Source organism: Merops nubicus, unplaced genomic scaffold, assembly GCF_000691845.1.
Source record: "Merops nubicus isolate BGI_N331 unplaced genomic scaffold, ASM69184v1 scaffold19183, whole genome shotgun sequence".
In the NCBI taxonomy this organism is placed as follows: Eukaryota; Metazoa; Chordata; class Aves; order Coraciiformes; family Meropidae; genus Merops; species Merops nubicus.
The window spans coordinates 1-12,578 of NW_008597106.1; the positions used below are offsets into that span (position 1 = coordinate 1).

The 12,578-nt window shown below is 54.4% G+C and overlaps 1 protein-coding gene across 1 annotated transcript; it reads right to left on the bottom strand.

The window, feature by feature from the left end:
* Positions 1-2,997: 2,997 nt before the first annotated feature.
* On the bottom strand, positions 2,998-9,831 carry SLC45A3 (solute carrier family 45, member 3). Its single transcript, XM_008936613.1, has 4 exons — positions 9,660-9,831; positions 8,306-9,139; positions 7,113-7,378; positions 2,998-3,459 (listed from the first exon to the last, which is right to left on the bottom strand). Exons 1-4 carry the CDS (start codon positions 9,829-9,831, stop codon positions 2,998-3,000), a joined length of 1,734 nt encoding a protein of 577 aa, XP_008934861.1.
* Between the last annotated feature and the right edge of the window lie 2,747 nt (positions 9,832-12,578).

Here is a 12,578-nt window from a genome sequence, read left to right on the forward strand (position 1 = left end):
CCGCCCTAGGCCACGCCCCCTCCGGCCCCGGCCCCGCCGCTCTGGCGCCACCCAGCGGCCGCCGCTCGACACTTGTCCCGTTCCGACGCTTTCTCTTTTATTTCCTTTTCATAAACACGTAGAACATCCTTCCTCTGCCGCTGTATACAAAATAGTCACTCTGCTGAATAAATAACCCGCGGACGTCCTGCGGACAGTACGTAACCCCGAGAGAACAACCAGCACCCAGACCCTCCCCTGCCCTCGTGGGTCATGCCAGCCCCACGCTCACCAGACGTTGCCCCTGCCCTCTGCCCCCCCCATGGCAAGCCTCAAACCCTCCCCAAAGGAAAGCAGAGGCACAGCACGACCCACCCGTGAGAATAAAGCAGAAATGCAGCTACTGCCTGACCCAGAAAAGCTCGTGGTAACTGTCTCTGAAGAGCTTGTCCTGATACCTGTAAGTTCTCCAGTGTGATCGAGGAGTGGAAAGGTTTCCAAGTTCACACAGGGTCTGTCAGTAACAGCAGGAAAGGGACACACTTGCCTGTAGTAGGACACACCCGTGTCCCTTGCTGGTCCCTACACAAGCCCAATGCAGAGCTGTCCCCAGCAGAAGCACACTGGCTTAGCCAGAAAGGACAATCTCAGAAAGACAGGAGCTTCTCAGCAGATGCTCTGGGAAATGCCTCTCCTGATGCACCAGCCTGGACGAGAAGAAAGGTTTTTGGTGATAACAGACACACACACAGGGCTGCTGCAGGGACAGCAAAGGCAACAACCTTGCTCAGGAGCTGAGCTCAGACTAGGCAGGCAGTTGGGATCAGCCTGGCACGAGGCTGTTCTTTCATGTTCCAAACCAAGGCTGTCTCCCCTGCCAGCCTGCTGCTCAGATGTCTGTGATGAAGCACTCAAAGCTTTGATCCCTACAGCCACACAGGTGAAGTTTGGTGTGGAAGTACTCATTAGGCACTTAAACAAATGGCTCGATTATCAAAAGCACTTGGCTTTGTAACAGCCTCCATGTGTGAAGGTTCCTTGCATTTTATATATTAAATAAACCCAAAAAGGATTCCTCATCACTGAGGGTCAGAGGTTCCTGATCTTTAGGAGCATTCATCCAACAAACACCCCACCTTTGGCAGTAATATTGTGCCTCAAAGACTTCCTCCTGAAGCCTGAAGTGGACAAGAGACCAGAGTAGGAAGGACAGACAGAAACTTGTTTCCATAGGGGGTTAAGTAGCTGCCAAATCCATCCCCAAAACAGCTGCACTTCAGCACACAAACCCTCTTGTGGGAGAGGGAGGCTGGTAGGCATATAATTTGAGAAGAAATGAAACAAAAACAGTGACCCTTTACGGGAAAGAAATGCTTAGCAGACTGAGCAGCCCTCTCAGGACCTGTCTGCAGACAGCAGGGGAGTAATTTGCTTCCGTGCCAAGGAATAGTCTGACAAGACCTTGCAAAAAATAGCAACATTTTGCCCTTCAGCCGAACCTCACCAGCGCATCTCACTGCCCACACACCTCCCAGAAAGTTACTCACAAACACTCAGTTTAGACCTGCTGAAGTTAAGGGGCTGTTGGACTTCTGCACACTCACAGCCCAGCCTCCAAAGGACCCAGTCACACGTCTCCTCTGCACGCTGTAGGCAGAGTTTGGATCATTTCAAAGCCTAAGTGTTGACTGTGGGCCAGGACCATGACTCCTACTTGGTGTCCAAGTAGCCTTTGAATGGTAGAAGTCTGCCACCAGTGGAATTATTCCAGCTGGTCCACTCACACAGGGAATGGGACTGGCCAGAAGGACACAGAGCTGCAGCCACTCTTCTGCCAGGGGAGGAAGAGTCAAACCTGGGAGCTGAACAGCCTGAGTAATCCAGGAGCATTTGGCCCCAGTGCTGTGGGAGCAAAAGGCACTTTGCCTTCCTCTAACAGGTTTTATGCTGTGCCTCTGGAAGAACAATCACTCCTCTCTGGGAAGAAAATAAAGTATTTTTTTTAAAAAAAAAAGCCCAAACAAAGTGTAACACAATAAATCTGTAACCTGGATCAGCAATTCCTCCAGCTTCCTCAGGCCTGGTATGCGTGTTCCCAGGCAGCCCTGGGAAAAGCTCTTTCTGTTCTACTTCATTGCCACAGGACTGAAAACCCCCTGAGAACAGATTTTCCTTGTGCTATGGCAGCATCTTTTAGGGGCCAGGTGTGGGACAGGCAACAACAGTGTAGAACTGTTAGGGGAGAGTGCAGGCAGCAGTTCTGAGCACTGTTAGAGGTCACAGTCACTGAGAACTGTGGGAGGCAAGCTAAAAACAATCATTAAAAAAAGTGTGAAGTCCTTTCCATCTGATGCAATTTGCACCTCCGTGCATAGGTAAAAGATAAGTCACCTTTTGGAATTGGTCCTAATGAAACCTTACTTGTTTTTCCAAAACAAGACATAGTAACTTTTCTCCTGCAGGGCTCCTCCCAGCCAGAACAGAGGAGGGGAAGGTGCACACAGAGGCACCCCCTTTGCTCCATGGCCAAACCTTAGCCACCCTTTTATTTTTACCCCAAAGAAATCTCCTCCCAGTGTCCTATTTGCAGAAGTATTGCTCAAGAAGTTGGGTAAAACTATGACAAGCAGGGGAAGAGGATACAGCTGTCACTGGAACACAGGAGAGACAGTGATTTTTTTCCCTCCCCTCCCAGTTCCACTGTCTCTCCTGCTCAGGAACATGACCCATTATGGAAGGCAAAGCCCATTTCCCCTCTCTCCCCTGCATACCCCCTTTGGTGCTGGCTGTGCAGCACTTTCTTTTGAGAAAGGCACCTTTGGAAAGCACTGACAGCCCCAAGGTTGCCCCAGGGCCTCATATTTACACCTGAGATCAGCCCTGCTCCACCTCTCGTGCCCCCCAGCCCCAGAACTACCCCCCAGGGGCTACGGCAACAGCATGGGCAGAGCAGGTGCCACACGAGGCTTCCAGGGGTGGCCACGGGTCTCCTCCTGCCCTGCCCTTGGCCTTTCCCCATCACGCCGAGTACTTTGCCATGTCACTCTTATCAAAGACAACTTTGGTTGCAAAGTAAATGGCCACCAGGCCGAAGGCAGCAGCCGACACCATGTAGGCAGTCACCGACTGCGTAAACTGGACGATGGAGCCCATGAAGAGGGAGGGCACAACCTGAGAGAGGAGGAAAGCACTGTCCAGAATAGCCAGGTCCAGGCAGATCCCCCGGCCGGGAGCCACGGGGTCAGGTTCTCCCACCATCATCACCAGCGAGACGTCGCAGGAGGAGCTGACGCACAGAGCCGAGCCCGCGGCCGCAGGAGAGGAGGAGGAGGAGGAGGAGGAGGAGGAGAAGAGGCTCCCAGCATGTCCATTTTGGTAAGGCAGCTTCTGGCTGGAAAGGTGGCCTTTAGAGAAGGCTGATTTCTTGTCCAATCGAGCTGCATCTTCCTTCTCTTTGCCCTTGTACTTATGCAGGAACACCTAGGGGGGAAAGGAGGGCACGTGAGGGATGGGTGGGGAAGGTGGGGGGCAGAGGGGGCCCCGTGTTTTGTGCAAGAGAGCAAAACCACGCCGTGCTTTGTGTGCTGCCTCAGGCCGTTGGAGGTGGGGAGTGCCTGCACCCAGCCTGGCCCACGTGAGGTGCCCTCCAGGAGCCAGCCTGGCTTTCCCAGCTGGCACGGGACCCAAAGCAACCCTGACTCACCGGGGGAACCCGGCCAAGGGGCTGCAGCCCCAAGCCAGCCCAGGCTCAGCCTGGGGACACTGTGCTGAGCTGTTCCCTCCTCACTGGGTGCCAGGGGAAGCTGGGCACTAAGTACAGCTCACCTCATCCTGAAATCACCTGATGCACACTTGCAGGACAGAAGGGAAGGGCCAGAGGCGATTCTGGACACACCACCAAGCCAGGGAGTGCACCCCAGTGCCAACAGAAGTGTTTGTAAAGTGGCTGACCAGGAACTCAAACCCTTCCCGCAGAAGAGCCCCCAGGGCAGGTGAACAGTTCAGAGCCCTGGATGCACGGGCACTTTGTAATATCTGAGATCCTTAAAAGTGACACCAGCTGAGGTGGCAGAGAGCTGAAAACGTGGGCAGGAGCTTTCCTCAACTCTGCAACAGACGGTGCAGGCATGACCTCATCTGCCTGAGCTGAGCCTCCCCACTCAGGCTAGGAAAGGGGGGTGCAGGAAGAAACATCTTTTTCTTCTCACCCCTTTCTTTGCCTCGCTCTGCTCAAGCTGTGAGATCTCTGGGGCGCCGCTCCCTCGAGCAGGACTCACCCACAATATTTGGATCAAAAAGTTCCCCACGTTAACGCCAACAAATAATGGGCAGTCATGTGCAGAAAAGTGAAAAGCTCCAGCTTTAAAACTCCAGGGCATTTGCAATTAGGCACAACCACTGGTCTGCATGGGGTAGAGCAGATAACGAAGGACACGTCAATCCATTATCCACACGGTGAGGTTGAACAAACAAAGACAATGAAAAGGAAAAACCAGCACCTGTTGGAGAGCAGAGAGCACTGTGCCCAGCTCAGGGCTCTGAGGGGTCTGCCCAAACCACCTCCTGCTGCAGGAGGGCCCCGGGCACAGGGGAGCAGGAGGCAACGGCTGCTGCAGGAGTGTGGGCACCCCACATCTGTTGCAGGCCATCCCAAAGCTTCCAGAGCTCCTGGCACCCACCCAGCTGCACCCAGCCCTGCCCGGGTGTGTGCCAGCACCAGCCAGGCCCTGCTCACACTGCCCCAGGCCACGGCTGCAGATCTGCAGCACAGATTCAGTGGGGGAAGAGAAACCTGATGAGAAGAACCTCACTAAGTAGCAGTAATTGTCTTCCAAAAGCTTTACCTGGGCTCTGTGCTGCTCATTATACCCTTCAGCTCCTCAGCTCTGCCAAGGCACATGAATTTACGCTCAAATGCATCAATCTGGACTGTCACTTATCTCATGTGGAGCTTAAAAATCCTCCCACGTGCCTCCCATTGCCATCAGACTTCAAAGCGACTCAGAACCCAGAACAGAAAGGGCATTCATGGTGTGAGCCAAACGAGGATGTCCCCCCCAGTTCCAGCCCTTCATCTTTGACACCCACATTCCCAGAAGCCTGCTCAGCTGCCCTGAAGGCCCATGCCACATTTTCTTCCTTTCTGTACTGATCCAGGGGAGGACTTGAGAGATTTGAGTCCTGGCAGCGGCGTTTCGATACCTAGCGTGAAGAATTAGCTTAAATCTGGAGAAAATTACTAACATGCTCACAGCAAGAAGCTTAGTGAGAATTTATGCTTGAAAATCACTCCTTGTAAGGTGGGATACAACCCCAGGAGACACCCGTGCCTCAATCAGCAGCTTCACCCCCCTCTGTAGCTGCTGGGGAGAGATGGGAACGAGGAGCTCTGCTCTCCCTCACCTCCTGCAGAAGGTGTGAATGCCCACCAGGCATCTCTGCCAGGCTTTCAGGTGCTGGTAGAACATGCAGATCTTTTCCTCCTGTTCTAGAGAAGGTCTAGTGGCCACGTGAAGGTGAGACAGAGCCACTTACACAGCCTGTGCAAAGCCAGGAGCTCCAGCCGGGGTGGCCCTGCAGGCTTTAGCCAGGGTGGAAGCAACAGCCACTTTGGATGCCCCTTCTGCTGACTGGCTTCAGAAGGAGTGTTTAAAGTTTAAAAAAGTAGCAAAAGAGAGGGAAGAGGGGAAGTGGGAATGAGGGGAGGCAAACAAAGATGACAACAGAGTTCAGCAGTAAGAAGAAAGATGAGAACAGGAATGGGGAAGGTGGAGAATTCTCTGCAGAAGGTATCTGGGGACTACTTGTGGGGTCTCTTTGCAGCAAGTAGCTGGCAAAGGAAGGAGGAACTTTCAAGCTAGGGCCACAGAGTGACCCAAACCAGCTATACCCCACACCTCAGAGTATTTCCCCATCAGCCCTTTGGGAACAGTTGGGCATGTGGTCCTCACATCCCCCACCAGCCCTGCGCTGTTCATGCTGTCCATGGGAGATCCCAGCCAAACTCAAGTGTGTGCAGAGAACACCACTCCCTCCCTCCCCCTGTTCTGACAGGGTGCCTGCTGCACATTGGGATGGGTCGGTCAGAAATATTTGTCCAATGTGAACATCTGGATGCCTGTGGTAAAAAAACTCCTACTTATGTCACTGCACAGCGAACCACGGGCCACGGGGATGAAAGAGCTGCTCCCAAACCACAAATTAATTCTGCATTTGCAGCACAAGAGAGACTCCTATTAGTCCAATGTGCAGCTTGGGAACCTCCTAGGACTTCTCCACAAGGATAACATCTGTGGGGCAGGATAACTAGCTTTTGTGTTGGTGTTAAAAGTTTCACAACATTTATTTTCCTTGGAGCTAGGGGAATAGGAATAGGAAGAACCTCAGTTTTTGTTTTGCTCATCTCCATGGTGTGGACAAAACTGGAAAGCAGAGCTCCTAAGGGGTGAAAATTCTTGAGTTTTTTAGCACCTCAGGATGACAGTGCTGCAGATGTGACTTGGCTGCAGAATGCTCACAGGTATTAACTAACCTGCACCAGCTTCCCTAAAATCATGCAGTACACAGAGGAACACAGGACACCCCTTTTGATACACCAGTCCTAGCTGAATTTTCCCACCTTCCTCACACCCCACTTTTTAAAATGGCATGATTTCAAGCACTGGAACGGGCTGCCCAGGGAAGTGGTCGAATCACCATCCCTGGATGTGTTTAAAAGTCGTGTAGATGTGGTGCTGAGGGACACGGTTTAGCAGTGGACTCAGCAGAGTTAGGTTCATGGCTGGACATGATGATCTTCAAGGTCTGTTCCAACCTAAATGATTCTATAATTCCGTGATAATGCTTGCTGGGAGGAGGGGATGCCTAAGGAAGATGCTAAACTCTTATCTTCTCCATTTCAGATGTATGTTCAGAGGAAGCCCAGCCGGGAGACGAGGCACGTGTGGCTTCCCTTCCCCAGGCTGAGCTGACTCTCCCAGAGATGTATGTTCAGAGGAAGCCCAGCCGGGAACCTTTGCACACAGTGCTTCCCTTCCCCAGGCTGAGCTGACTCTCCCAGCCACACGTGACAAAAGAGGCTGGCCAAGTCCTCACAGCTCCCTGGCACCTGGACCTCTGGAGCAGATCCCTACCTGCTTTTCGTGGTGATAGAGGGACGCCAGCGTGTAGGGCAGGATCTGGAGTGCAGAGAAGGTGAAGCCTGTCAGGGCAGCCGAGATGGTGACGACGACGACGCTGCGGGAGAGGCACATGACGAAGGCAGCCACGGGGAAGAACACCACGCTGGCCAGGTAGACTGCCCGTGTCCCAAACTGCTTCACCATCCAGTCCATGATTGTCGAGAAGAAGATGGATGTGATGCACTGCAGGAAGAGCCCCAAGCTCCCCATCCGGACACCTGCGGGTAAGCAGAGGTGGTGACTGGCACTGCCCTGACTGCACCCGGGTGCCACAGAACCAAGCACCTTCGGGGCTCCTTTGGTGCCTGGCTTGGTTGGCAGCATCCCCTAACATGGTGATTGCCTCCAAGCCAGGCTGTAGCTCCCACCCTCCACCAGCAGCACCCCAGTTTAACCAGAAAGGCAACAGGAGATAGGCATCCCAACCCCAGCCTTGTCTTTAGCAGTCGTGTTGTTCACACTTTCCTACCTGCTGAGCCAGGATCTGTCACCTGCTCATGAACCAGGATCTGTTGTTACCCGATGCCAAAACCAGCAACGGAACAAAAGGAACAAGGAATTGTGCTTAAGCCAAGGTAAAGTGTACAACCCCCACTACAGGACTGCAGTATCCGGCAGCAATCCGGACCTTACCCCTTCCAAAGATCTAGCAGATTTCAGGGAATTAAAAGCATTAACTCTTTGGAGCAAGGATCATTACTCAACACGTTTCTATGACAGCTAGCACAATGGAGTCCTGACCTGCTGGAAGCTATAGAGTGTTAAATAATAATTAAGCTCCCTCTAGGTTAAACAGGCTCTGGGCACAAAGAGGCAGTGTGCTGCAGAGCTCACCGAGGCAGCGAGTGGAAAACTCAGGGGGCAAGACAGACAGCTGGAGGAGCAGGGCCAGGAAGGTGCCTCAAAGAAGAAAAGACTTAGATCAGGGAGAAGGGAAGAAGGGCTAGAGAGTGAGCCAAGGCTTTGGCACAGCAGCCAAAACAGGAGCAAAGCAGGACAAGTTCTGCTGTGACCAGCATCCCACGGCCTGCACGTGGCAGCTGCAGACTCCAGTGGTGAGCTGTGGCAAAAAAACCTGTGTCACTAAGCTCTGCTGTCCCAGGGAACAGGTCCTGGAGCCTCAGAGCAGCTGGGTGACCTCTCACCTTCATCGTAGTGCCGTCTGGCATCGGTGCCCGGCTTGGCTCTGGGCACACCATGGTACAGCCCTTCCCCAACAAAGTCTGTGTAGAACAGCATGAAAGTCATGAGAGCCATCCAGCTGCAGAGCTCAGCCACGAAGAGGCGCCGGATGACCCTGGGGATGCGGCAGTAGAGGCTGTGGAGCCGTGGCACCAGCGTGCAGAGGTTTCTCAGGGCCTGCACCATGTGCCTGGCCTGCAGGAGACACGAGCTCCTGGAGAGCTGGCACGAGCAGCAGGCAGGGGGTGAGGGCTTCGGGGGAGTGTCCTTCAGCGCCGGGCCATCCAGAGCATCTGCCTGGCTGGCTGCTTCCTCTGTCACAAAGAGCGTGGCCAGCACGCAGCAGAGGAAGATGATGGTGAGGAGGCTGAAGAGGCAGGTCTCCTGCCCTCCCAGGTACGGGGCCAGGAAGCTGGCCCCCCAGTCGATGGCTGGAAGCAGGTAGCCAATGCAGCCCCCCAGGCTGATCATGAAGGCGTACATGGAGAAGGCCTGGCGGCAGTTGTCTGGCTCCTGGAAGAGGTCTGAGAGCAGAGCCTCCAGAGGAGTGAAGCAGACCTGGCCGCAGAAATCCAGCAACCCGATGCCCAGGATGAGGAAGGTGATCTCCAGAGGGCGAGGGTTGAGGACGAAGAGGCTGGCCAGGCTGCTGGCATGAGGGATAAGGAAGAGGCTGAGCAGGACTCCCAGGCAGAGCATCCAGATGAAGGGTCGCCTTCGGCCGTAGCTGCTGTGCCAGTGGTCGCTGGCGGATCCGATCAGAGGGACGAAAACCAAGCCAAGGACAGGTCCTATCCCTGGGAAAGAGAAAGAGGTGGTGTTGTGGAGACAGAGCTGGAGGCCAGAGGTCTGTATGTGCTGCAGAAAAAGCCCGGGGCATTTCAGGAACACAAGACTGCCCTTGAAATCATGGTAACCCTGCAACCACCCCACAGAGACAAGCCTCCATGCCATTCCATTCACTAGGGTTTGTAGTGAGAGGACAAGAGGTAATGGCTTTAAGCTAGAAAAGGGGAGATTTAGGTTAGATGTTAGGAAAAAGTTCTTTAATATGAGGGTGATAGGTCACTGGAATAGGTTGCCCAGAGAGGTGGCAGAGGCCCCATCCCTGGAGACATTCAAGGTCAGGCTGGATGAGGCTCTGAGCAGGTTGACCTAGTTGGAGATGTCCCTGCTTATGGCAGGAGGGTTGGACTAGATGACCTCTGGAGGTCCCTTCCAACCCAAACATTCTACGATTCTATTCCCCTAATTGCCCCTGCCCTCCAGACCTGAAGGGGAAACAAGGCCCTTGAAGCGGAGAGAAAAACCACCTACCCAAAACCATGGTCATGAACTTCTCCTCCACGCCCACTTCCAGCAGCAGCGGGGGCACGTAGGTTATCCCTGCAGCCAGGCACACCTCCAGGCCGAACGTCAGGGAGTTGACCAGCAGGAGCTGGGTCCTGCGGCTGTGGAAGGAGAGGCTGCCCCAGCCCCTCTGAGCCATGCTGCCCAGCACCCCTCACTGTGCCAGGGCTGCGGGGCTGCGGCGCTCCCGGGGCTGCCCCGCGGGCGAGGGCTGGAGCCTCCCTTCCCCGTCTGCTGGATGGATGCTGCCACCCATTTTTAGAGAGGGTGGAAGAACTGTCCTTTCCTCCTCCTCTGAGTGCAAGACGTGGCCCCAGCGGTGAGTCCGGGCGTGGGCAGGCAGGGATCCCACTCCAGGCTTCCCCTTCTGCTCACATGCTGCGGTCTGAGAGAAGAGAGAGCTCGTTAGAGACAGAGGGTCTGGGGCAGGGGAGACACAGCTCCCACCCCAGCAGGCCTGCAGCCACGTGAGAGAGGAGAGACCTCGGGAGAGACAGAGGGTCTGGGGCAGGGGAGACACAGCTCCCACCCCAGCAGGCCTGCAGCCACAGGAGGGTGAGAGTCCAGGCTTCACAGCCAGGACTGACACTGGTGCCAGGTTTCTCTCTGAGGGCTTGTGACAGGTGAGACAGGCACCTCTCAGACACGTTTTGGGAAATCCAATCCCACCTTCGGGCTCAGGGAGCCCCAAAGACCTCTCAGTGTCCTGTCCAGCCTCATCTTACAGATGGGCAGCTGCAGCAGAGAGACAAAGGATTTAGGGTCCTCTCTCCCAGTGAAATCAATTAAGATTCCCCTTGGAGGCTCAGGCGAGTGCCTGCAGCCACATGGGGTCATCTCCAGAGACCCACAGCACTGCCTAATGACCTGGGGGGTGACCTGGGCATCCCCTGTGCTGCTCCACAGGCTCCCAGGGAAGCAGTTTCACCCAAATCCTCTCTCCAGCCTCCTAGATGGGGCACAGAAAACAGATGGTGCCTCCATGGAGTTTCACAAACAAACCTGACCCACTTTAGCCTCATCTAACAGTGAACAGCAATTACCTTACTCATTAGACTGAGTCATTTATTTGCCCTGTAACAGGCTCCCTTTTTCCAGCCTTCTTCAGAGTGGAGAGGCCACCAGATCAGGAGAGGGGCTAAGCAGCCAGGCAGGAGTAAGCAGGTGCCTCAGTAGCTTTTTATGAGCCTGCTGCTGCTATGGCCATCTACAAATGTAAGAAATCCTGCAAGGTGACCAGCATCAAAGCCAGCCCACCAAATGCTGTTTTCCTAAAAGCAGCTCAGGAAGATGGTCTGCAGCTATGCTGGGAAAGGCAGAATGGCTTAGCAAGAAAGGTGACATTAAGCTCCTGCACTGGTATCAGTTCAGAGTAACCCAAACTGCAGTCAAATTCTCAGGACTCATGGCCCTCCTGAGCTGTCCCACCACAGCCCAGCCCCCAAGTGCTTTGGCTCCTCTGGATGAAGGAGGCTGAACAGAATGTGAGACATGCAGGTGGAAGAGTTTCTCTCTGCTTGCTCCCTCCCTGGCTCTGGGGAAGCTGTAGCTGGGTACCTGCCCCTACACCCTCTCCGTGCCAGCACAGCCAGCTGGGACAGAGCTCCCCTTACTTAGCTGCAGAGAGTGAACCCATCAGAAGAAATGAGGTGAAAAGCCAGTTTTGCAACCCAGTCCCCCTGTAAATTCTTTGCTTTGGCTGCAGAGGAGAGGAAAAGGCTCCTACAGGGAAGGTCTCCAGGCCAACAGCCTTTCCTCCTCAGCAGCCAGTGCTGGACCACGCTCGGTGGAGCAGGTCAGACCTCACAGAGCAGGACCTGCTGCCCCTCAGAGGGACGAGCAGGATGCAAAGTGTGCAAGCAGGAGGAGCTGCTGACCCAGCTGGCCCTTAGCCTTGCCACAGCTATGCTGGGAAGAGACAAAACCCCCCATGCTCAGCAGACCTGGTGCAGGTTAGAGCTCCCAAACTTCCCAGAGCACGTGCATTCGCCCTCTGTCACTACAGCAGTGCTGCAGCTGGGATGGTTCCTGCAGTCTCACTTTTCTCTTTCTTCCCCTCTTGCTGTCAGACAGATAACCCCCAGGGAGCTGACTGGGGGAAGCTGGAAGTGTGGTGCTGAGGTTTTCACAGAGATGCAAGCACTGCTCCCCACCTCTGGCTGCTGCAGAGGGGAGGCACCCGTGGAGGCTGGGGAGCTGACAGGCTGCCAATGACACACACTGACTGATTATTTTCCTTCCAGGATCCCTCACCTTCCCCCTCCACGCTCACAGAGACCTGGGCTGTCACAAAAGACATCTCCTTTTAACAACTGTGAACATTTAAATGTCTTGCCCAAGGTCAAACAGCCACCTAACGGCAGAGGGGGAAGAGCAACAGTTTTCCTTTAATCACTAGACAAGGCTTCAAAGGGATCCTCAGAGGCCCCAGACAGCTCAGCCTTACTTCAGATCCACTCTATCTGCAAGGAAGCAATTGGGGGCAGCAACCACCTTGCTTAGATGTGGGCTAGACACAGGATGTCTCAGCCTTGTTGGGTTCTGATGGGTGCCCAGCTGCCTGACAGCCTGGGGGCAGGGACTGAGGCTGCAGCCCTCCAGCAGCACACGCCTCGGGGCTGTTAGCCAGAGGAAGCAGGCTCACAAGCCAAAATGAACCCAGCCACCATCCCTCTGAGCCAGACCTGGAAAGGAGATGTAACGTTCACCATCTGCCGTAGTCCAGGGTCTAGAAGGCTTACAGAGGGTATTTACCCCAGGATAAACCCCAAATATTAAGTCAAAGATGTCTCTCACACACAGAGACATGCACAGAGGGAACAAAAAAAGGTTTTCTTCCCTTTTGTGGCAGTGACATCTCCAGCCCTGGGGAGGGAGCAGGAATCT

What these genes read in the sequence shown, in the direction of transcription:
- SLC45A3 (XM_008936613.1), bottom strand. Translation starts at nt 9,831, where the DNA reads ATGGCTCAGAGGGGCTGGGGCAGCCTCTCCTTCCACAGCCGCAGGACC. An exon ending in CAGACGGCACTACGATGAAG is followed by an intron (nt 7,379 to 8,305) that starts GTGAGAGGTCAC and finishes GCTTACCCGCAG; the next exon opens with GTGTCCGGATGGGGAGCTTG. An exon ending in TCTATCACCACGAAAAGCAG is followed by an intron (nt 3,460 to 7,112) that starts GTAGGGATCTGC and finishes TTTCCCCCCTAG; the next exon opens with GTGTTCCTGCATAAGTACAA.